Raw genomic sequence first — 22,256 nt, 5'->3', positions numbered from 1 at the left:
TAGGCATCAGTAGGACAGTTTCTGTAGGCTGTTTCAATGTAGGAAAAAAATATTGCATGTCAAAATATGTTGGCGCTCTATAAATAATAATAAATAATAATTCTGCAAATGGTGGCCCAATGGCCCAATGTTAATTTAAGAGGTACAGAGGTTGGCCTAAGTTTCACAATGGGCCAGTGGACTGTTCATCAAAATGAACTGCTCATCTGTAACTGTTCTTTCTTTCAGAATTTTATTAGAGCCAAGAACTATCCCCCGTCCACCAACGTTGAGGTGGAGAATGATGGGTCGGAATCTGCCGTGTTTAAGCAGCTCTTTCAGAAATGGACCACAAAGGATCAAACCTCTGGGATGGGAAAGACGAGTACTGTTGGTAAAGTGGGTAAGTCTATGTAGAAATACAGACCACATTTGCTCCAGTTTCATAACCTATAGCACCATTTAGCTTTTAATATGTTTTAATGCGGACATCTGATTGGTTGCTATGGGTTACTATGCTAGGGAAAGCATTACCAGTGTATGTGCATGTCGGTAGGCATCTACTGCATTAAGAGCAGTAGGTTGAAGCAGGTTGTCCAAGCAATTCCACCATCAAACTGCTTTACATTGTACATCTTTCCCTTGAGATCAGTGTAGTAATGTAATATTCTCAGTCACGACCAAGCCTTGCCCCCTGCCTGACAATGGGAAAGAGAGCAGCCCAGACAGGAACTATCTCTGCCCCTCTGTAAATACTGGGGACACACTGCACTTATTACTAATGTATATTTAATCACAAATAGACTCACCCTTCAAAGCCTATAGCACAGAAGGCATTTTAACCACCATTGTGCCTTCAGGGAGAACGTTGACTGTCAAAACTGCTTTTCCTTTCTCTCCAGCCAAAGTAGAACAGGTGAAGTTTGATGTGAACACAATGCACGCTAAGCCTGAAGTAGCTGCACAGCAGAAGATGGTGGATGACGGATCTGGAGAAGCAGAGGTGATGAAATATAATACCAACATTGTGATTGTAAATGATTGAGTCTATGAGGTATCCCTAGTTTTTACCATGGGGAATAACAATCCTCCTTTATTAAAGGGCAGTGAGTCCTTCATTATTTAGATTTTTCCTCGCAATTTGTCTGATTTACTATTAAATTTCTATGATTGTATTGGCTCAGTTTGCAGTTTCAGCCTTGCCAAATCTTCCATTATTCTCAAGCAAACATACACAACCATCCTTATCACCTGTTACAGCCATTCTGTCGTTATTTAATCCTAGTAGCTAGTGGGCCATGGCCTAATTGTTCCAAGGATATAGTCTATCTCTGTGGCCAGCCAAAGACCACTAGCAATGGTATATTAGAGACATACAATACTATCAAAAGAACAGAATTGGCTTTTAAATTCAATTACAGTTTGGGTAAGTTTCTTACCTGCTTCATGCACAAAAGCCAGGTCCATACGAGTGGCTTTGTTGAGATTGAAGTGGAAGAAGTTGCCTAACCTTAACCCAACTGAACACTTTTGTGATGAACTGGAAACATAACTACACGTTATCGCCAACATCAGTGCCCAATCTGACTAATGTTCTGTGGCTGGATGAATGCAAATTTCAGCAACAATGCTCCAACATCTAGTGGGAACCTTCCCAGAAGAATAGAGGTTGTTTTAGTAGCAATGAGAAGGTGTCCACATACTTTTGCCCATGAAATGTAATATTAGAAGGAAATTTCCCCTTGGTTATCCTCTACAGACATTCCATGAAACGTAATACACCATCAAAACTATTTTCACCCAATACCAGCAAATCGTTATGTAAACCTGAATTTGTGATGCTCTAGCAAATAGTATTGTGTTTTTCTATAGGTCTGGAGAATAGAGAATTTGGAACGGGTACCAGTGGAGAAGCAATACCTGGGCCATTTCTATGGTGGGGACTGCTACCTGATTCTGTACAAATATCTGGTTAACAATAAATACCATTACATGCTCTACATGTGGCAGGTAAGGACTGTGCTGTTCCCTTACAATGATAAAGCTCATCCAGTGTGCTGCACCTCATTATCTCATTATTCATTGGTTCAGGGTCACACAGAAGACTAAGTCACCCAAAGTGTCCTGCTGGGTGCAGCAAGCTTCTCTGAGGCACTGCTCATACATTCAGAGCCAGGGTTATCCTAAAGAAATGTCTCAGGCAATCCCTTACTTAAAAGCATATCGAGCATAGAGCAAAAACACGTGTTGCCCTCCACGCCACCCTTCAGTTCATGCTGAAATCCACAGATCCAACACAGAGAACTTCAATATACAGTATATGCACTTTATCCCTCAGGAGGTTACTGTTCCTTTTGTTGTGTTCTCTCTGATAATCTTCCTGGTGATGTTACACAGGGCCACCATGCAAGCCAAGATGAGATCACTGCCTCTGCTTACCAGGCTGTAATACTGGACCAAGAATACGGCGGACAACCAGTCCAAGTTCGGGTGCCCATGGGCAAAGAACCTGCACACCTCATGGCAATCTTTAAGGGAAAAATGGTGGTCTATGAGGTAAGGCCACTCCTATTGGAAATATCTGTTAGCCAGTTACAATGATGTTTTGAATAACCCTGTAACAGGTGCCTAAAATATCAGTGCATGATAAGTGAAATACAGACACAATATTTTCATTTCACTCTTCAGGGTGGTACCTCCCGGGCTGACAGTTCAGAGATCCCAGCAGACATCCGACTTTTCCAAGTGCACGGGGCCAATGAATTCAGCACCAAGGCTTTTGAAGTACCTGTCCGAGCCTCTTCTCTCAACTCCAATGATGTGTTTGTGCTGAAGACTAAAGGGACTTGCTACCTCTGGTGTGGAAAAGTAAGGCCAAGCTAACATGTTCATATATATATTTAGAGGGCCAGTTAAACAAGCAAGTTAAAATTGAATGTATCACAAGAGTACATTACATTTGCAGAACAAGGAAGGACTAACACATGGGGATGCCAATGTTAGGCATTCACAATTGTATTAGTTTTTCCTTGTCCTTTAATTACATAAAAACACTTTCATTTTTGGTGAGGCTGGTAATCCTATGTAAAGATGTTTAAAGCCAAGAAACAATGATATTTTATTTGATCTCCCCAGGGCTGTAGCGGAGATGAGAGAGCTATGGCCAAGAATGTGGCAGATATTATCTCCAGAGGGGAGAAAGTTGTGGTAGCAGAGGGCCAAGAACCATCAGACTTCTGGCTGGCTCTAGGGGGGAAGTCTCAGTATGCCAACAGTAAAAGGTAAGACTATTGCAGCAATGAGGTCAGGTTTTGGTGGCACAAGTGGCACTACTGACTCCTAATGACTGACCTTCTTTGTGGCTCCTTTAGACTGCAGGAAGAAACTCTGGACATTACTCCAAGACTCTTTGAGTGCTCAAACAAGACTGGAAATTTTGTTGCAACTGAGATCTCTGATTTCAACCAAGATGACCTGGATGAAGAAGATGTTTTCCTGCTGGATGCGTGGGATCAGGTGAGGCGAACATAAAATGGGTTAGATCCTCTAAGTTTTCAGGACCCCCTAAAGTTGAAATCTCCATCAGCCTGTTTTTATCTGTTTTGCCTAGGCCATGATGGTAATGCAAAGGCATACTCCTCCTCAGCCATCTTCTTTTATGTGGGCCACCACCATCAGTGGTTCCCAAGCTGTAGGGCTTGGAGCAGAGATTGGAGGAGGGGTGGTCTCAACCTTGGGCCACTTAAGGGGAAATATGGGGAGAATGTCACTTCAACATACTCCTGAGAGATTAGCAATGAAGACCAAAAATGGGATTTGGGGGTGAGCACTTATTTGTTGCTCTATATATTCTTGCAACTATGATCACAGAGTATCTGTAACCATGTTATGGACTAAGGGGGGGCCGTTGTCAAAGGACCAACATTTTAATGGTGCCGCATCAACCCCCCCCCCACCATATATTTCTGCTGCCACTGGATCACAGCTCATAGGCTTACTTACTTATAACTTTTTTTTTTCTTTAAATCAGGTTTTCATGTGGATTGGGAAAAATGCTAACGAGACAGAGAAAAAAGAAGCTGCAGTTACTGCACAGGAATATTTAAAGTCTCATCCTGGTAGCAGGGATATCAACACCCCAATTATAGTTGTGAAACAAGATTATGAACCCCCTACCTTCACCGGTTGGTTTATGGCTTGGGACCCATTCAGATGGGAGGTAAAAAGTCTATTTTCCCGTATTCGTTTGTACCTTGTATAAATTATGTCATATACATTCACAAGTGCCCAAGATGGACCTTTACATAATCTTGGCCAAATATGCCTGACAGTTAGGAACCAGAGCAATAAATAAGATTTGCACACATATGAGGTTATGTAATAAAAGGCACCAAGTTTGCCCGGGGCAGTAACACATAGCACCAATCAGCAGGTAGATTCTACTAGTCACCTGTTTAAATGTGAGCATCTTATTGGTTACCATGGTTTACTGTTCCTGGGCAAACTTAGTGCCTTATATTAAAAATGGGGGATAGTATCTTGAGAGACGCTGAATGCGCAGCCCCTAGCAGGTTGTGTGTCAGCTTGTGCTTGCCAATGTTACTGGTTCATCTTCCATAAGCATTCCTTTAAACATGTATCCATGGACATTGCATCAGTGATGGGACAGTGTTGTTAGAGCCCAGACTGAGGTAGCCCATGCATATGACGTTACCTAAGGTTAGTTGGGATGTGGTATACAAAATAGTTTTTTGTCTTACAGAACATGAAATCCTACAATGATCTGAAGTCGGAACTGGGAGACAGCAGCACTTTCGAGCAGATTTCCTTGGTAAAGTTCCTTGATGCTATAAAAGCATCCGTATATTAGAGAGGGATAACTTACCCTTAAACTGGGCCATTTAATAATGATCATTTATGATGTTTTCCTTCAGGAAATGACAACACAGCAATTTACAGCTCAGACCCAAATTAGTTCTCCATCTTTCCAAACGTACCCATCCGAGATGTTAGTGAACAAAACCCCAGATGAGCTGCCCCCTGGTGTCGATCCTACTAGAAAAGAGGTAAATGATGAATATCCCTGTTTACACTGGAGAACTATAGTTTCTGATATTCGGAAATGAGAACCATTATCAGATTTGACAGGAAATGTATCTGTTCCACTTTTGTCTGTCTCTCCTCCTTGTCTTTTTGTTTTGATTTTTCTTTTGTCGGATTCCCTCCTTGTAATTTTTTCCCTATCTCTGTTCTCTATTTCTTTTTTTTTTTAAATTTTTTTTGTTAATACTATGTATTTTTACTTTACTCTTACATATTGCTCTTTCATTTGTGCCGCCTTTCTTCCTTTTCTGCATTTTTTTGTCTTTCCCCTTTCTCACTTGTTTTTCCTTTCATTTCTTTCTCCTTCCTTTTGTTCCCCTTTTAACACCTTTTGTCTTTCCCATCTTTTTCCTTTCTCTCCACTTTTTTTTTTCTTGTTCATGCTCTCATTTCTTTTCCTTTTTTCTTTCCTTACTCTTTATACATGCTCCTCTTTAGTTCTTACTTTCATCTCTTTCCTTCCTTGATTCTATTTCTATTTTGTTTCCCCTCTCTCTCATCACTTCTTTTTTCTAACTTCTGTAAACAAGCCTGCACTCCCTTTGGTTATATAGCCGATTTAAAGGTTTAATCAAAGGAATTCACAAATGTGCTCCTCAGCTCACCCCACCCCTAATATTTTTACGCCGATTTGTTTCCACACCTTTAATTATTACATTTTTGCCTGTTCCCAGGAGTACCTGTCTACTGATGAGTTCAGAATAATATTTGGGATGACACGCTCTGAATTCCAAGCTTTCCCTGAATGGAAAAAGCAAAATATCAAGAAAACAAAAGGACTCTTCTGAATGGCACACAACACAGATGAATATTTCTGTCATCCATATACATACAGCCGTTTGCCACAAAGAAAATATTAAAGCCTGTTCAAGCAGAGAGCAGAAACATCCAATGTAAAGCTCCTAAAGCACTCAAATGTAATTCCAATGTTTTTATATAAATAAATTCTAATAAATCTTACTGTTAGAAACAAAAGTACCTGTAACAGCGCCCGTTAATATGCACATTCCTAACACACACACAAAATCACGACACAATGTGTTATTTCCATACAATTCTAAGGAACATGAAGTGATGGTCAAGTCCCCTAGTGAAGTCATAGAGGTTACTAACATGGATCACTCAGCTACCAGATAGTAAATTCGAAAGCGGTCCATAAATGTAGCAACAATGTTTCACGTGTGTGTGAGAGATGCACCACCAATCCTGACAGATATCCACGTACTATGGGCAGGTTAGAAAATATCTGCATCACCAGTCAGTTAATTGGCAGATGAGATAGTGAAGAGCCACAGCTCCTCTGCACTTGCTGCTGTTCCCATCTTTCATGCACTTTGAGTGAACGATCAGAACCATAGAAAGGCAGCAATAACGTGAGAGGCCCCTCATTTGTTCAGAGATGGTATTGGATGACTTGTGTATGGCTGCCTTAACACTCAGACAGTGGTATAGGGAGTTCACTGGAGGTTATAAATGTTTGTTGCTTATATAAACTACCCGACATAAGTAATAGTGTTTAGGAATGTGTCATTGGATGGTATATGGTTTGGTTTTGCCATAATGTTGATATTCCAATATCAAGGCCCTCAGTGTGTTCATATTCAGAGGAGCAACGTACAAGCACCTATATAATTACAGGACAACACCAAAAACATAAAAGTAACAACTTTATTTAAAAAAAATCTGCTCTATTGGTGCAATTTGTAAAAAGATGAACAGAACCCCATAAACCCCCCCCCCACAAAAAAACAAACAAAAAAAAGGCACCACCACATATCTGGCTACTTATAAATAAAAACAACACAAGGTTAAAAACATACAGTCATATCAAGCTCCTCAAACATATACCTTTATTATTAAAAGCTTTCTGCTCCCATTTCCTGAACATATATATATATTTTAATCAGGGATACCCTTTCAAATAATATTGGGCTGTGAGTGTGCAAGGCCATACCAAAAAAGTGCAAATCGTGCCTAACAAACGTTCTCATATGGAATAGCAGTTTCTGCAGAAATCTTTAAGGACTTGTAGTTCTAATTAATGTATGGCCAATTTAAATACATTCCACTGTGTATCTGTTCTGCTCTCCTCTATATTCTGCAGCTGGTTACAAGGGGGGAAACTTGTAGTTAAACCAATAACAAACCTCAAGCTGCTTTATGATTCAAATTTCATGTGGTTTAATAACATACCTCTTCACCAATTTACTGTCTCAGCATGTGCAAGCAGCAGGAACAAAATTATTGCCTTGAGCAAACGAACCAATAAAGTATTAAATGTTTAGTTATGAAACAAAAAGGCTACTTGCAATAATATTAAACACCATTTTGGACAGTGTTTCTACATTGCAACACACAAAAATGGCCCGAGAGACAACAGTATGACTTCAGATATACCTGTAACTTACTAAATGTATTTTTTTTAAGCAGGCAGGGTAGGTAATTTATCCTTTAAGGGACCTTAAATAACAGTGGCGCTCCTCTGGTTAAATAAAAAACATACATTTTATCAACCTACAATAGCTTTATTCCTGTAGCAGTCCTCAGGCTGCCAATGATGCAGATTAAAATGGGGCTACACTGATGACTGCCATTGGACAGAAAATGCTGGGAAGGAAACATGAATATAAAGGTATCAATTAATAGGAAAGAAGCAAATACTGTGCAAATTACAATAGAGAAAGCATTCCTATGACACTTCGTTGGTGGGTGTCTCGTCAGATAACCAACATGGACAGTGATGTCAGCTGCACTATGTACATAAAGTCAGGGTTTTCTTTACATCGCACTGAAAAGGCATTAGGATTCAGGCTGGTAAAGGGACTTCTTACTCCATCAGACAACCTAGAATTCCTTCTACTCACAGAGATCAATGCAACTGGAAAATCAGTCAGCCTCTACATTGTTCTGCCTAAACATAGGAAAAAGAGAGTAGCCCATAATCAGGAGGAGCAGGGGTAGGAAATTCTCTATGCATTTTAACATACATTTTTGATTCATGACCATTAGGTTAAACAGGGGGATGAGAAGTGCATCAATGGTTTGTTGTAATTGATTAAAGGAGAAGGAAAGACAATTTACATTAGGGGTGACAAAAGTTAGGCACACCCAAGTGATTATATTTACTTACCCGACACCTTGGGCAGGTGTTCCTATCAGCAGAAAACTGCACTGGCCCCAGGTTTTTCCAGCGAGCATCATGGAGCGATCCTCTTTCCTCAATCTTCTTGCTGCTACGCATGTGCAGTAGAGCGAAATGCCGAAATTTAACAAAACAGCCGGCTATTTAGTTCTACCGCGTATATGTCTGCTCCGGGAGATTTGAAAAATGAAGAAGGAAAAAAAATCGCTCCGTGGTGCTCACTGGTATAACGCCAGGCTGATGCAGTTTTCTGCTGATAGGAGCACCGGCCCAGGATGTCAGGTAAGTGAATATGATCACTTGGGGTTGCCTAACTTCTGGCACCCCCAAGTGTAATTCGCCTGTTGTTCACCTTTAAGGAGGTTATTTATCAAAGGTCGGGTTTGTGAGGTTTGTTCTCTCTCGAATAAACTCACAAATGGTTCAAGGGACATCTGCCATTGACTTGACAGGTTTTAGCTGGAGTATTTTCGGATTCAAGCTTTTTTATGCTTCGGGGCATAAATCCCAAAATAAATTATGTTTTTTTTTTAAACCTGAAAATTTTGAATTTTTACTGAATATACCATCAAAAACTAATTTTTTTTGGGAAAAACACAACTCGACCTTTGATAAATAACCCCCTTATAGAGTTTTATACTGTGCCAGCAAAATGGACTGAATCAAGTTCTTAGTGCTCTATGAAAATACATCCTAACCTAAATAGTATTAAACAGACTTGTGGTTTTTACACAAGATCCTGTTCCCTAAGTCACTAATCAAGTGCAGTTAAGGCACAGAAAAACCATTAGGTTGCATAAAAGTTTGCATTCATTCAGATATTGCCATTTCCAGGAACCACAAACACCGCATCCTTTAAAATCAGTCAGGGCTTCTCTGGCTTAATCCACTCCAGCTTGTAATCAAATATTACATTTAAAAAACATTCACGGTTTAGGGCTGTGCAGCTTTTCTTTCAAAATTTTAAGCTTTGAATTTAAAACTCACGACCAAGTCTAATAGATTTACATACTAAATAATTTAGTGGAAAAGCAGCAGACAGACAAAAAGAATGCATGTGATGATAATATTGAGTTAAGCATACTGCCAGATCAACTGTAGATTTCAAGATACAGAATTTATAAGAGCTATTGTGAATGCTGTAACTTCTGCATTCCTGGGGCTGAAGGCAAACAGGTGAGTATGTTGAAGACAAAGTATACAAGATATTGCTGCAAGTTATATCATAGTGCCTGAATCTTACAAAAGGGATGCAACTTTTACTGAAATATATTTTTATTTGGAAGTGGAACCAAAGATACTGTTAAAGAATCACCTAGTATTGTAATCCACAGCAACCAAGCCATTTGTATTGGCTAGCTGGTAGGGAGTCAGGCCAACATTAGTGCATTATCCTTAGTTATTGGTCTTCGCCGACACTGTGAATGTTCCACTGTGCAAATTAAGCACACTTTAGCTCAGTTCATGTAACATTACCGATGTAAAGTCATTTGCTGTGGTCCATGTCATATTGCAAAACAATAGTGAAACCTAAGCGAAACCATTCCATACTCTACAACAAGAAAATCAGCATTTTATTGCATGGGGGCTTTAAGTATGATATTAAATTAGCCTTCCAACCTACTCAGCTACTCTAGCTGAATTACAGCATTTATCTTATTCACACCTACAACAGTGTCATTTAAGTATGATCCTATATACACTGAGTCTCAAAGGAACACAATTCACAGCAAAACATAGTAAAGTAATGTAACATTAAGAGCAAGTGTTTTTAAAAACATGTCTATAAAAGGGCTTCCTTCTGTCTTTTAATGCTTACACAGACACACGCACTACCATATTTTTGGGATTGCTTGAGGAATTCCAAGCCAAACAGTATGCATCCTGTTATCTGATGTAAGAAATATTCCTGCCAAATGCAGATACACAAGAATGAACAAAATGAAAATAGCTGTGAGGCAGGCCTAAAAACTAGGACTAATTTCCCCCTTAGTGGAAACGTTTCTTGAAGTCTGCTCTATTAAGTTTTATATTTGCACTAAATCGTTTAAATACAAGTGGAATATCAAATAAAATGCCCAGATTCTTTAAATAAAAGACAGCTCTACCATAAAGGCTTTAAACCCAAGAAAAACTGACCAACCGTTAAAACAAGAGGATGCCAATAAGTGTTGTGCGGAAGCGATTGTCTCATTTTATCAGGATAGAGAATTCTGTAAATGTGGTCACCGTAGACACAATCTTGTCACGTTCCCCTTCTTATTGCTTTTATTTAGCAACTGTGGGAAAATCTTAAATTTGCTGTCTTGCAATGACAGTCCAGTTGGAAATTCATAACAAAAGGATATATCTGTTTCATATAAATGCATTTTTTCCATAACAAAAAAAAAAATAAGTTCAACTTAAAGACTGCAGTGTGCAAAGAATCCATCAGACTGCAACATTGATAATTCATTGAACAGCTTGAGCGCTAGCTTTCATCAGACTGCACATAAATGAGCACAGTTAATTACAAACATAAACAGCCTCTTCTTAATATGGTTGCAGTGACATAACAGTGTAGGGTCAAAGAGATGCCTTTAGATGGAAGGTACTTGAGGCATTTTAGAGAGTCTTATTGCTGTAAAGACCAATATTAGAAGCCCAGAACTCTGTAAATATACAGTGCTGGAGTTCTGTTCTATAGCCAACAAGAGTGGTTGTCTGCAAGCATAGCACTTCAAAGACACTTTTCAAGGTGTGTAGTGGTCTCGGCACATCTCAGCGGTAAGTAAAGGGCTTGCAACATCCACCTTTAGGAGCCTAAATGGCCAAATGGTTTAAAATGGCCACAGAAAGTAACGTCCTTTCGTAACCAAATGACCCTGGAGGATCAACAGTTTGTGCAAATGCAGATACTGATCTGTCATTGTCACAGGGGTGGTCTGGTTGGCCAGTTAAGTTCCGTGGAGACAGGCTGGGATTTATTTGCTTCTTCTACCAGTTCATCAAATACATCTCTGAAAGACATAAGAAAGATCTGTTAGTTAAACAGGCTCAGAACAATGACACACCTGTGTATGTAAGAATGAGCCCATTCATGTCCCTTTTGTGTAAACAAAGTGAGGGACTTTAGCTGGCCATACATGGGTCGGCAGCTTTTAAACCCATTTATGGAATGTCACTAAAACAGCATGTCTGACAAATCTGTTAAGACAGGTCGAAAAGCATTGCATCTGACCACTGATGTTGCCCACTCCAAGAAGTCTGCTAGGCATCTATTAGGATCCAGGTCAGGATGGCCAAACTGGTAAAAGATCCAGTCATAATATAGCAATGGCAGGTGTTGCTGTAGGGCAGTGCCGTCTAATTGTACATTTGGTGCATCCCTAATAATAACCAGGCAGCAATTTTTATGCAATGATACCATCAGTCCCTGTTATGAAGGTTCCCCTTGAAAATTGGAATTACGAACTTGTGCATGTAAAAGAAAATGTAGCCACTTCTGTCTCTGTCATTCTGTACAGTGGTCTCTTGGGTCCTTGATACTTCTAAGTCATTGTATGTAAACCAAGCTTGCTTTCGGATGTCGTACACATCACTGATATAATGACCTAAATGAATAAAAAGCAGTGCAGATTAAAAAAAAATAAACAAAACAGTTGTATATTATAGAAGTCAACAAGACAATTTATAATGCAAGTTTCATTCATTAGAAAGAATGATTATCATACCAGAAGAAGAGGTGCTCCCAATATGGCTGACCACACTGATGAGTCTATATGAATGTGGAAGATCTCCAGTCTGTAAGAAAGAAGGTTTCACACGGTTCAGTATAAAAATAATAACTGGGTAAATAGATAGGTCGTGCAAAATAAAAACTTTTTCCAATATAGTTAGCTAGCCAAAAATGTAATGTATAAAGGCTGAAGTAACTGGATGTCAGAACACTACTTCCTGCTTTGCAGCTCTCTTGGTTTCCACTGATTGGTTTGCAGGCAGTAACAAGAGTGACTGGGGGGGGGGGGGCGGCACATGGGTCATAATGGTTTGCTTTTGAATCTGACCTGCATCACTCAAATCAAGGCTCACAAGTCGTACTATCTTTAGATGCCGCTAAGGCCTTTGACTCAATTGAATGGCCCTACATATGGGAAGTGCTGCATAGATTTTGCTTGGGAGATTCAGTGGCCCAAATGCCTCTACCAAGCCCCGCAGGCACCATTGAGAGTAAACAACACCTGCTCACCAGCCTTCTCTATTACTAGGGGGACAAGGCAGGGGTGTCCTCTATCTCCCCTACTATTTGCATTGGCTATAGAGCTCCTCGCCATACAATTCTGAATCGCTCCCAACATACCAGGCCTGAAGATAGGGAGAGTAGAGGAAAAATCTCATTGTACACTGGTGACATATTACTATACCTAGAGTGTGGGCACTCCAAGACACATTACAGCTCATTGACAGATTTGGAGGCTTTTTGGGATTACATATCAACTGAGATAAATCCAGCATTTTCCCAATTGACGACAATATCTACCCTCAGAACTTCCGCCCTCCCCGCTTAAATGGGTACATCAATTTAAATATCTAGGTATAATAATAAAGCGAGACATGACCCAGTACAATATAGATAACCTGCAGCCAATCACCTGCTCTTTAAAACGGTACTACCCCCTTGGTTTACACTTCCCCTGACAATGTGGGGTAGACTGAATCTTATAAAAATGGTGTACCTTCCCAAATTCTTGTATATATTCCACAATTACTTTGTGTTTGTTTTATTTGTTTTAATAAAGCCTTTAAAAAAATTTTTTCTTTAATTTCATTTTATGTTCAGAAGCATTTTAAAAACAGCAAATTTATCAAGGATTTGAGAGCCTTGTCACCCTTTAAGTCACAAATAAAAATGACTTGGCTGAGGTCAGCTATATCAGATATGTACCTCTGCATTTTTCTTTAACTCCTCTGTCTCTGCCTCTGTATACTCCATGTCAAGAACCTCTTCATTTCCAGAATCATCATCAGAAACCATTCCGTCCATTAAGGTATTGTTAAACTCTGATTCCCAATGGAAGAATGAGAGGGTTATAATTACGTTGAAAAAGTAATAAACTGACAGATGTTTACAGGACAAATTATGTGTTTACCTTGTAAGCTCAGCTCTGTAGCCATCTTGAGGTCATCATCTTCCTTCATTTCTCGAGCTTCCTGTAATGATTTATAAGACACGCCAATTACAAACATTTAAATAGCATAAAAGGAACCCCCTTACCCAAAGACCATATAATAGTAAGTGTTAATGGCAAAGGGTAAGGGTCAAAAGAAATCTAGAGTCCTGTATCACAACCTCTAAATAGTTTCTTAAAACCAACTTATGACTTCTCTACAGCTAAAACTTCATAATGCAAGGGAAGTGATCACCAAAGAGTCTAATTTTTTTGTGGCAGAATCTCTGCAATGGAACATGGTTAAAACCAGCTCGACCATACCAGACAAACCACAAGTGGAGCATACATGTTCTGGGAAACCTGATCACTAAGTGCATGTCCTTAACTTTAAGTTAACTTTTAGTATACTATAGAATAATTCTAAGAAACTTTTCAATTGGCCTACATTTTTTCTTTTTTAGTGTTTAAATTATTTGCCTTCTTGACTCTTTTACGCTTTTTAGTCTGAAAATAAAATGAGCTGTAAGGCTACAACTGTATTGTTATTGCTATTTTTTGAGCATCTTTCATCTTTCTATTCAAGCCTCTCTTATTCCAGTCTCTTATTCAAATGAATGGTAATTTGGACCCTAGCAACCATATTGCAGAAATTGCAAACTGGCAAGCTGCTGAATAAAAAAAATCTAAATAAGAAAATATACAAATAAAAACCTATGCATATTGTCTCCGAATATGACACTGTACATCATATTAAATGTTATTTTAAAGTTAAACACCTTTAAGAGGTCCGGGCAGAACAAACACCCAATAAACATTAAAGAATAAAATAATTACTACATCACTGTTAAGTTGGGAGGATCTAACTGCATTCTGTGTTTCCTGAATTTGAAGACATCCTAATACTTAAATCTTTCCATTGTCTATATGCGGCTACACACCTTGCCCTTTGTTAATAAAACTGAAGCTCAATAATCTCTCTCAGAAGATTAATGAAAGAAGGAGTTTAGCTGTATGTTAAGCTATAAGGGTAACACGGAATGAGGACAGAATTATTTACATAGAGTAATGCCATTGGGGGGAAAGAGAGGGGGGGCAAATTTACTAAAGAGCGAGGCACTTTTTTTTTAGCGAAAATTCACCTGCCGAATTGATAAGATGAAGCTATAATGTTAGTGACATCATATCCTGTATTTCAAAAAAGTCATAAAAAAAGACAAAACACTGCGTTCACTTGCCAAGACGATGCTTCGCATTTTGATAAATACGCCCCAGAGAGGCAGCTGGGATAAGAAGTATTACCTGCTCCTGAAGTGACTGTGCCAGTGCCTGTTGCAGCTCTTGCTCCTCACGCTGCCTCTCAAGGTCATACTGAAGCCAGTCAACATCATTCTGGGATGCTTCTGGAGTCTTGTTTTCTTTATTCTCATCAAAATCTTTTGCCATGTCACTATACTGAAGCACACCTAGATACAGCAAATGGAAAAGTCAATTCCCGAGAGTGAGGCTCCAATATGTTGAAGAATAAAGACTGAAGAGGGCATCACACTCACTGTGAAAGAACAAAGCACGGGAGCATATGCCCAAACATGCATCTATTAGAATATAATAGTACAGGTATGGTATCTTCTAACCAGAAATCTCTGAATTGAATCAATGCCATTTTCCATATAAGCAATTTTAAGCAAACAATTCTAAATTTACAAACTTATTTCCTTTTTCTTTGTAATAATAAAACTGTATTTTTTACATGTTGGTAACTAAACTGCAATATATCCATATTGGTGGCAATAATGGATGAATAAATGAATAATTACACCAGGTTTAAAAATAAGGGAGGACTACAAATTACTAAATAATTAACCTGCGTACCCATTTCTTTTGCAGTCTTTAATCTGTCATCTTCCAAAGGCTCATGGTTTTCAGCCATCTCCTGTACATCGTCATCTCCCCCAAAGCCTGTGTCTGGGCTACTGGAGAGTTTATCCTCATCATCGCGGCTTTCAGACAAGGATGTTTCCTTTTTACTCATTTCCAAGACTGCTGCCACCAATTCCTCATCATTCATCTCATCAAAGCAAGCATCTCCTGCCTCTGAACATTTACTGGCGTCCTTCTTTCACAGCAAGGAGTACAAATATTTGGGGAATGAAAAAAGTTACATGTCCAAGTTAGAAAAACTCAAAGCTACAGCATTTTATTTTAAAAAACTGGAAGAAATGAATTCACAATTGAGACTTCTATACAGTTGTGCATTAGTCATTTTGAGATGTCTTTCTATAAATATTGTATAGTTTCGCTATTGAGCAATGGTACACATGCTATACTTTGGGGGTTATTTACTAAAAGTCCAATTTATCACATCTTTTTATTAAACCAAGCTCGAGCAAACTCCAATCCACAATTTTATCTTATTTATCAATAAAAGTCGGGTTGGGAAAGGAGTCTATAAAATTGGGTGAAAACGCGAATTGTCAAATTTTTCAGATTTGACGCCTGAATTTTTTCAGGTTATTGCCCGAAAACCCAGAATTTTTCACACCAACGGACGAAACCCATCGCAGATCAAGAGATCTTCAAATTGTTAAAGGGACATCAACCATTGAGATGTCGACTTTTTGGATTTGGACTTTTAGTAGCTTCGGGGTATTACAAATCTAGAAAGATTCTAGCATTTTTTTCTCAAAAAATTTGAATTTTTGCCAAAACAACAACCAGAAACAAAAACAAAGATTAGTAAATAACTCCCTTTGTGTAGAGACCTGCATATATGATATTGTGCATACTCGAAAATCAAGAACTTTATATTTCTTACAATACATAATAGTACAGACACGGACAACAACACACTAAAATAAATACAATATATATAAAACATCATTATAGTGCCTTAAAAGAGAACTAAAGTGTAACTAAAGAGTTAGGGCAGAAATGTTGTACATTATGGTTTGGGTTTCTATACCAGCCCAAGGCAGGGAAGATCTGTCCTTCCAAAGATGCCCCAGTAGCTCCCCATCTTCTTTTCTGCTGATTCACTGCACATGTTCTGTGCTGCTGTCAATTACTGAGCTTAGGGACTCACTTAAAATATACAGTACACATAGAATAGAAATGTCACAGTATAGGCTAAAAACTTGAATTTTTTGAGATCTGTTATACCCTGACCCTGGAAATGGCTTGAATCCGAAGCTACACTATCCAAAATCGGTCAAAGTCATGTAGGAGTCAACGGCAGAGGTCCCTCGAACCATTTAAAGATGTTAATAGCCTTCACGATCTTTGAGTTGTTTTTCTGAGGGTTTTGCTGAAAAACCCAATCACTCAATCAATGGAGCGATTAAAGTTTTTTCCCCAACGAAAACTCTAAACTTGCTGATTCAAGTTTTTCTTAAATGAGAAACCATTCGAGTTGTGAGTTCATTAGAGGTATAATAAATGCTAAAATTCAACCTTTGATAAATAACTCCCGGCATGTGAGATTATAAATTTGAGGTGCCTACCTTATCTTTGTCTTCATTCTGCTGTTCTCTCATCTCTAGGTCGCAAACCCTTTGACTGTGAGAGACACATCGCTTGATTTGCTCATCTTCACTTTCGGAATCCAGACAAACTGGCATGCTGTTTGCAGCTTTAAACATGTGCTTTCTAAACACAATAATACATTTCAATAAGCTTTTGCTCAAACAAGCTGTATTCAGTATAATCAATTCTACATACATAATTCAAAAATAATTCTATTTTTTTTTAAATGGGCCATTTTAATACAAGTTGCACATTTTGCCTATGTCTACTAACGAATAAGAATTTACATTCTTGTAATGTTTAACCCTTTCCCTGCCAGCCCTTTCATCCCAAACATCTACTGCCAAGCAGTTTTTAGACTTTTTGTACTCTTTCACTTTAAGGGCTTTTCCTGGGGGGGGTCTTTAAGTTTACCCAGGAAAACAATGTATTCTTTTTTTCAGGACAACCTGAGCTTTCTATATTGGTGTAATTCCACTTCTGTAAAGATTTTGGCTTCTAACGCGTCTAATAAAATGAAAAAAACATGTTTCACATAGTACAATCACATATATCAGAAACATAATTTATTTTATGTATGAGAACACAGCAGATTTGGAACGGTCGATGTCTCCTGAATGCGCCAATACCAAATATATTTAGTTTTATGTAGATCTCACGTGTATAGATCAAAATCTCTAAGCAGTACACTACCAAATTTCCAAAGCACCACTCCACAAAATTCTGATTTCAAGGCCAAACACTCCACTATCAGTAGGTTTACCATAGATAATGATGCATTATTAGAAAGAGCAGATACTGGCAAATCAAAAATGGGTAAATATATCTATTTACACCAAACTACCAAGTTGCAATTCTTTCCTAAAGTTATATTTTTTTATAGAAATTTATAGAAAGAAACCTTCCAATCTACAGCATCAAATCTCCCACACATCATTTTGTACCAATGTAAAAAACCCTAAGCATGATTGCTAGGAGTCCACTGAACATTTTGAAGCCCAATATACATGTGTTTACCTAAGCATGTGGCATATAGGGGCCCCAAAATGTAGACACAACATTTGAACTATCAGTTCTGTAATTTCAGATACTGCAAAATCAACACGATTACATAGTTTGGGGGGGGGGGGGGGGGGGGGGGGGGGGGGGTAAAAAAAAAAAAAAAATACGCTGACCCCAGAAAACCATATATTTTCTGAAAGTACCCATTCCTCCGAATCCAAATTGGGTATGCATGTCTTTGTACTCCAAAGCACCAAGCCACAAACCTTTCCTAAATTTGGTAATTTTGGTGACTTTTCCAAAAATCCCCTCAGAACATCCACCATGCAGCATCTTATTTCCCACATACTATTAGGTATCAAGAGAAATCACCCCAAATATGAAAGCCTGGGGTCCCCTGAACAGTTTGATACCCAATATGTATAGGTGTACCTAAGCACGTGGCATATATTTGCCGCAAAATGAAGACACCCAATATATAGTCTGTCATTTCAGGTACTGCAAAAGCAACACATTTACATCATTTTGAGGGGGGCAAAGTTAGAAGAGAGTAAGTTCACCCCAGAAAACCATATATTTTCGGAAAGTACACATTCCCCCGAATACAAATTGGGTATATATGTCTGTCTACTCCAAAGCACCAAACTGCAAAGCTACGCTAAAGGCTGCGATTTTTATGACATTTCTGAAAATCACCTAAAATTATTGCAATTGGCCGCATTTTTCTCACCCAATTTCTTACATACAATTGTAAAACACCTTAAATATTGATGCCACGGGTCTACTGAACAGTTTGATGCCCAATATGCATAGATATACCAAAGCAGCTGGCATGTGCGGACGCCAAATAAAGATAGTGCAAATAAATGTTTCCGCTGCCGATTTGCCTTCTGTGAACAAATACCCCTACAGTGTATTATTTGCCACAAGACCCTCTAACAGCACAAAGACCCCCCCCCAAAACCATATATTTTTGCAAAGTACACATTCTGACGAATCCAAAATGTGCAATTGTGTCTTTCTACTCCAACATACTGAACTACAACTCTACCCTAAAATAAATGTCAGAAACAACAATGCAAGCATAAAACCATAATAAAACCACAAAAATCAAACACAATTAGACAAATCAATGAAATAACTGATCTGACAGCATGGTTAACAGTCAGAATACTTGATCCAATAGCCAAGCGGTAAAATCAACAGTTTTTAGCAGAAAAACAAGAGGCAATATGATAAAATAAAGAACTAAAAAAAAAAAAGTGAAAAAAAGTGTGTGCAGCTCTAAAGTGTATAAATGTGTTTTTATGTGCAAGTGAACGTGTAAATATGTGCAAGAGTTTGAAAAAGAAAAATAAGTAGGAAAATCAATAAAAAAAAAACAGACTTTAGTAAATTGTGTAGTGTATGTGTGTATAATTGTGTAAAAGTGTGCAAATAAACAAAGAAAAAGCCACTTACCATTTGTGTGTGCAAGAGGGGCCTTGGCAGCGTTGGAGGATAACTATCACAGACCAGGAAGTGAGTGGGCGGGTGCTGAATCCAGGAGGCTGCATGATGTCGTTGGCTGCTGCTGCTGCTTCATGGAGGTAAGAATCGCATCGCAGGACTGACGAAGCACCTCCCTTTGCTCGTTGCCTAGGGGGTAGGGGGCCTCTCGGACTCACTACACAGTGGCTAATGCCGCCAGTGCAGTGAGGAAACCATTTTATTGAAAGTACGTACTAGGTACTACGTGCTTGGCTCTTAGAGCATTTTTTCAGCAAGAACGTAGAACCTACGTGCTTGGCAGGGAAAGGGTTAAATCTGAGTTCAAGTACACAACGGTTGAAGACTGGCATGACTATTTTAGTTTGCACAAGCTATACCAAAGCAGAACTTTTAAACAGTTACTCACAGGTTCACGGTTAACTGCACAATTATGTCATTAAAAGTTTGGTCTGGATTTTAGCCTGTAGAAAAATATTTGAAACAAGCATACCTAAGAGGTGTTGATGTGCTCATTGTGCAAGAATTCGCCATCTGTGATAACTTTAATGGCCGTGCATTTCTAAGATCAAAAAGAGTACAAGTGAATCTGTCAATCATGAAAAATTAGACCTATGTCCATGGCAACATTTTATTCACTTCATAAATATTTTTCACAAAACATCTGAATGTGTCTTTTATTCCACTCTGCATACCAATATCTTTCATCTTTTACAACTTAAGTTCAAAAAAGGAAATGTCTCTAAAAAAAAAAAGTGCATGTTTCCCAAGCATACTTACAATGCAGTTTGTGCATTCCATCCAAGTGACAAGGGGACCCGTGTGCTTTCTGTACAGTGCGATGACAAGGTAAGATATCGAGGGATGACAACTTGCTGACCCACTTTGTTATTAAGTGATAAAATCACATTGAAACTGTATCGTTTTAGGTGCAGTATAAGAATCCTAGTTGAAAAGTAACAGGCAAATAATATTTAATTAACCAAATCAAACACATTTTCCTAATCCTTAGAGCATGTTTATAAGAATAAAAAAAAGTTCCTGTAGACAACTATATCAAATTAGTCTATGTAAGGAACATGGCTTAAATAGTGTCTGAAAGCACCATGTCTGGTTAGAAGCAAACTTTTTTTCAGAATTGTTCATATTCACACCATAAAACTGTGCCAGCATGTGCATTTCCCTGTACAGGTATGGAACGTATTATCCTGATTGCTCGGGAGCTGGAGTTTTCAGAATAGCGGATCTTCATACCTTAATTCTACTAGACAATCATGTAAACATGAAATAAACCCAGTAGCTGGTTTTGCTTCCAATAAGGATTAATTATATTTTAGTTTGGATCAAGTACAAAATACTATTTTATTTTAACAAAGAAAAAGGAAATATTTTTTACAAATTATATTTATTTGATTAAAATGAAGTCTATGGGAGATTGGCATCCTGTAATTTGGAGCTTTTAGAACAATGGGTTTCCATAGAACAGGTCACATACCTGTACTAATAAAACAATTTGATATCCATCCCCTTGAATTAAAAATTATTCAAAATCCTATTTTATCACATTAGTCAAGCAAAATGAACTTTAATTACACTGTTTAAATGATTTGAATCTTGTTTCCTTCAGTCTGGGAATTCAAAATGATAGCAAGCAGGCAGCACAGCAACCATTTTGTGGACACTGTTTTTAAGGAAAGCCTTGCATCATCTCAGAATCTTGTTTGTGCAACAGAATGGGGGACCTGATATCCATCCCCATGCCCTGGCTACACAATTAAATGGTAAAGAGAACGGGGGAATGTGTGGAGAGCAGTGACATCTAGGAAGTGCTGAATGGAAAGTGAAAGTAATTGTCTGCCCCGCCTCTATGCCCATGGCATAGAGGAGGGGCAGACAATATTTGATTGACATCTGAGATTTTTAAATGAGCTAACAACAGCTATGAATGCTTTAATAAAAAATAGAAATTGGATTTCATGTTTAATTTGAAAAGGACTTTTATTATACAGATTTTTGTGTCTGGGTGACAGGTCCACTTTAAGCTTAGTTCCACAGGAAATTTTAAAAATAACCGAACAAGAGAAGGCCAATTCCAATCCTCACATGAAATTATATTGCAAAAAGCTAAAGTGGATGCTGGTGTACAATGCAAGTTTACACCAAAGGCTTGCATACTAAACAGTGAACTTTGTTTCACTGGGTTTAGAGAACACATCACTTGCCTTGGTAGCCTGCTAAATTTGTGCATTACTGTTGCAGACTTTCCACTACATTTCTCACACGCATAGTCAAGGTCTTCTAACTGTAAATAAAAAAAATGAATTAGCTATTCAGAGAAAACTGCTGTAGAGTGCTTTTGACTGAAGATATCAACATAGTGGCCCAGCCTCCTATGCTATGTGGTAGATATTGGTGCATATTTAAAAACTGCGGCATATACAGTAAAGTTTGGATATACAAAACTAAATACACTGTACTAGCACAGTCCTACCCACTGGTCTAAAAGAACACAGTTTAAAATTCATGCACAGATTGTAATATTTGTTCACATTGCCTTAAAGGAATTAGGGGAAGATTGGGCCCGTCTAAATTTTTATTTAAGTAAATATTGTAAAAGGGTTGATTAAATGTGATAAGTTATAATTAGTAATACCATTATATTAGTTATATGGAGAGCTATGAAAAATAGCTTCAATCAACATACCCTAAAAAAGAGGTCTAAGGAATCTTGGATTGACCGAGAAGGCAATGGTTTCTTTCTTCTAGGAAGGTCAATTGAGAGATCATTAAATTGCTCCCTCTTGTTAACCGTTTCACCGCACCTAAGGAAGCAGCAATACAGATTAGCATACATATATTTACATACAGATTAA

At 38.3% G+C, this 22,256-nt stretch overlaps 2 protein-coding genes across 8 annotated transcripts in view; one reads left to right on the top strand and one right to left on the bottom strand.

The window, feature by feature from the left end:
- vil1.L (villin 1 L homeolog) overlaps nucleotides 1-6,057 on the top strand; it is a 30,449-nt gene extending 24,392 nt beyond the window's left edge. For both annotated transcript variants that reach the window (XM_041576001.1, XM_018235745.2), the window contains exons 10-20: nucleotides 229-382; nucleotides 882-982; nucleotides 1,852-1,989; nucleotides 2,377-2,535; nucleotides 2,668-2,847; nucleotides 3,115-3,260; nucleotides 3,351-3,495; nucleotides 4,010-4,198; nucleotides 4,742-4,810; nucleotides 4,914-5,045; nucleotides 5,757-6,057. In XM_041576001.1, the coding sequence (XP_041431935.1) occupies nucleotides 229-382; nucleotides 882-982; nucleotides 1,852-1,989; nucleotides 2,377-2,535; nucleotides 2,668-2,847; nucleotides 3,115-3,260; nucleotides 3,351-3,495; nucleotides 4,010-4,198; nucleotides 4,742-4,810; nucleotides 4,914-5,045; nucleotides 5,757-5,870 (1,527 nt within the window). In that variant the 3' untranslated portion in view covers nucleotides 5,871-6,057. The remainder of the gene's footprint in view (nucleotides 1-228; nucleotides 383-881; nucleotides 983-1,851; nucleotides 1,990-2,376; nucleotides 2,536-2,667; nucleotides 2,848-3,114; nucleotides 3,261-3,350; nucleotides 3,496-4,009; nucleotides 4,199-4,741; nucleotides 4,811-4,913; nucleotides 5,046-5,756) is intronic.
- A 3,425-nt stretch (nucleotides 6,058-9,482) lies between these two features.
- The window catches only part of usp37.L (ubiquitin specific peptidase 37 L homeolog), a 30,874-nt gene continuing 18,100 nt past the window's right edge, over nucleotides 9,483-22,256 (bottom strand). For 3 of the 6 annotated variants that reach the window (XM_018235740.2, XM_018235742.2, XM_018235744.2), the window contains 12 exons: nucleotides 22,088-22,205; nucleotides 21,606-21,685; nucleotides 20,164-20,328; nucleotides 19,877-19,945; nucleotides 16,872-17,016; nucleotides 15,244-15,487; nucleotides 14,674-14,837; nucleotides 13,354-13,414; nucleotides 13,149-13,264; nucleotides 11,938-12,007; nucleotides 11,679-11,817; nucleotides 9,483-11,223 (listed from right to left, as the gene is read on the bottom strand). In XM_018235740.2, coding sequence (XP_018091229.1) covers nucleotides 11,136-11,223; nucleotides 11,679-11,817; nucleotides 11,938-12,007; nucleotides 13,149-13,264; nucleotides 13,354-13,414; nucleotides 14,674-14,837; nucleotides 15,244-15,487; nucleotides 16,872-17,016; nucleotides 19,877-19,945; nucleotides 20,164-20,328; nucleotides 21,606-21,685; nucleotides 22,088-22,205 — 1,459 coding nt within the window. In that variant the 3' untranslated portion in view covers nucleotides 9,483-11,135. The remainder of the gene's footprint in view (nucleotides 11,224-11,678; nucleotides 11,818-11,937; nucleotides 12,008-13,148; nucleotides 13,265-13,353; nucleotides 13,415-14,673; nucleotides 14,838-15,243; nucleotides 15,488-16,871; nucleotides 17,017-19,876; nucleotides 19,946-20,163; nucleotides 20,329-21,605; nucleotides 21,686-22,087; nucleotides 22,206-22,256) is intronic. The other 3 variants (XM_018235741.2, XM_018235743.2, XM_041576000.1) reach the window with 2 other exon arrangements.

Source organism: Xenopus laevis, chromosome 9_10L, assembly GCF_017654675.1.
Source record: "Xenopus laevis strain J_2021 chromosome 9_10L, Xenopus_laevis_v10.1, whole genome shotgun sequence".
Lineage (NCBI taxonomy): Eukaryota > Metazoa > Chordata > Amphibia > Anura > Pipidae > Xenopus > Xenopus laevis.
This window is presented reverse-complemented; position numbering and strand designations above follow the sequence as displayed.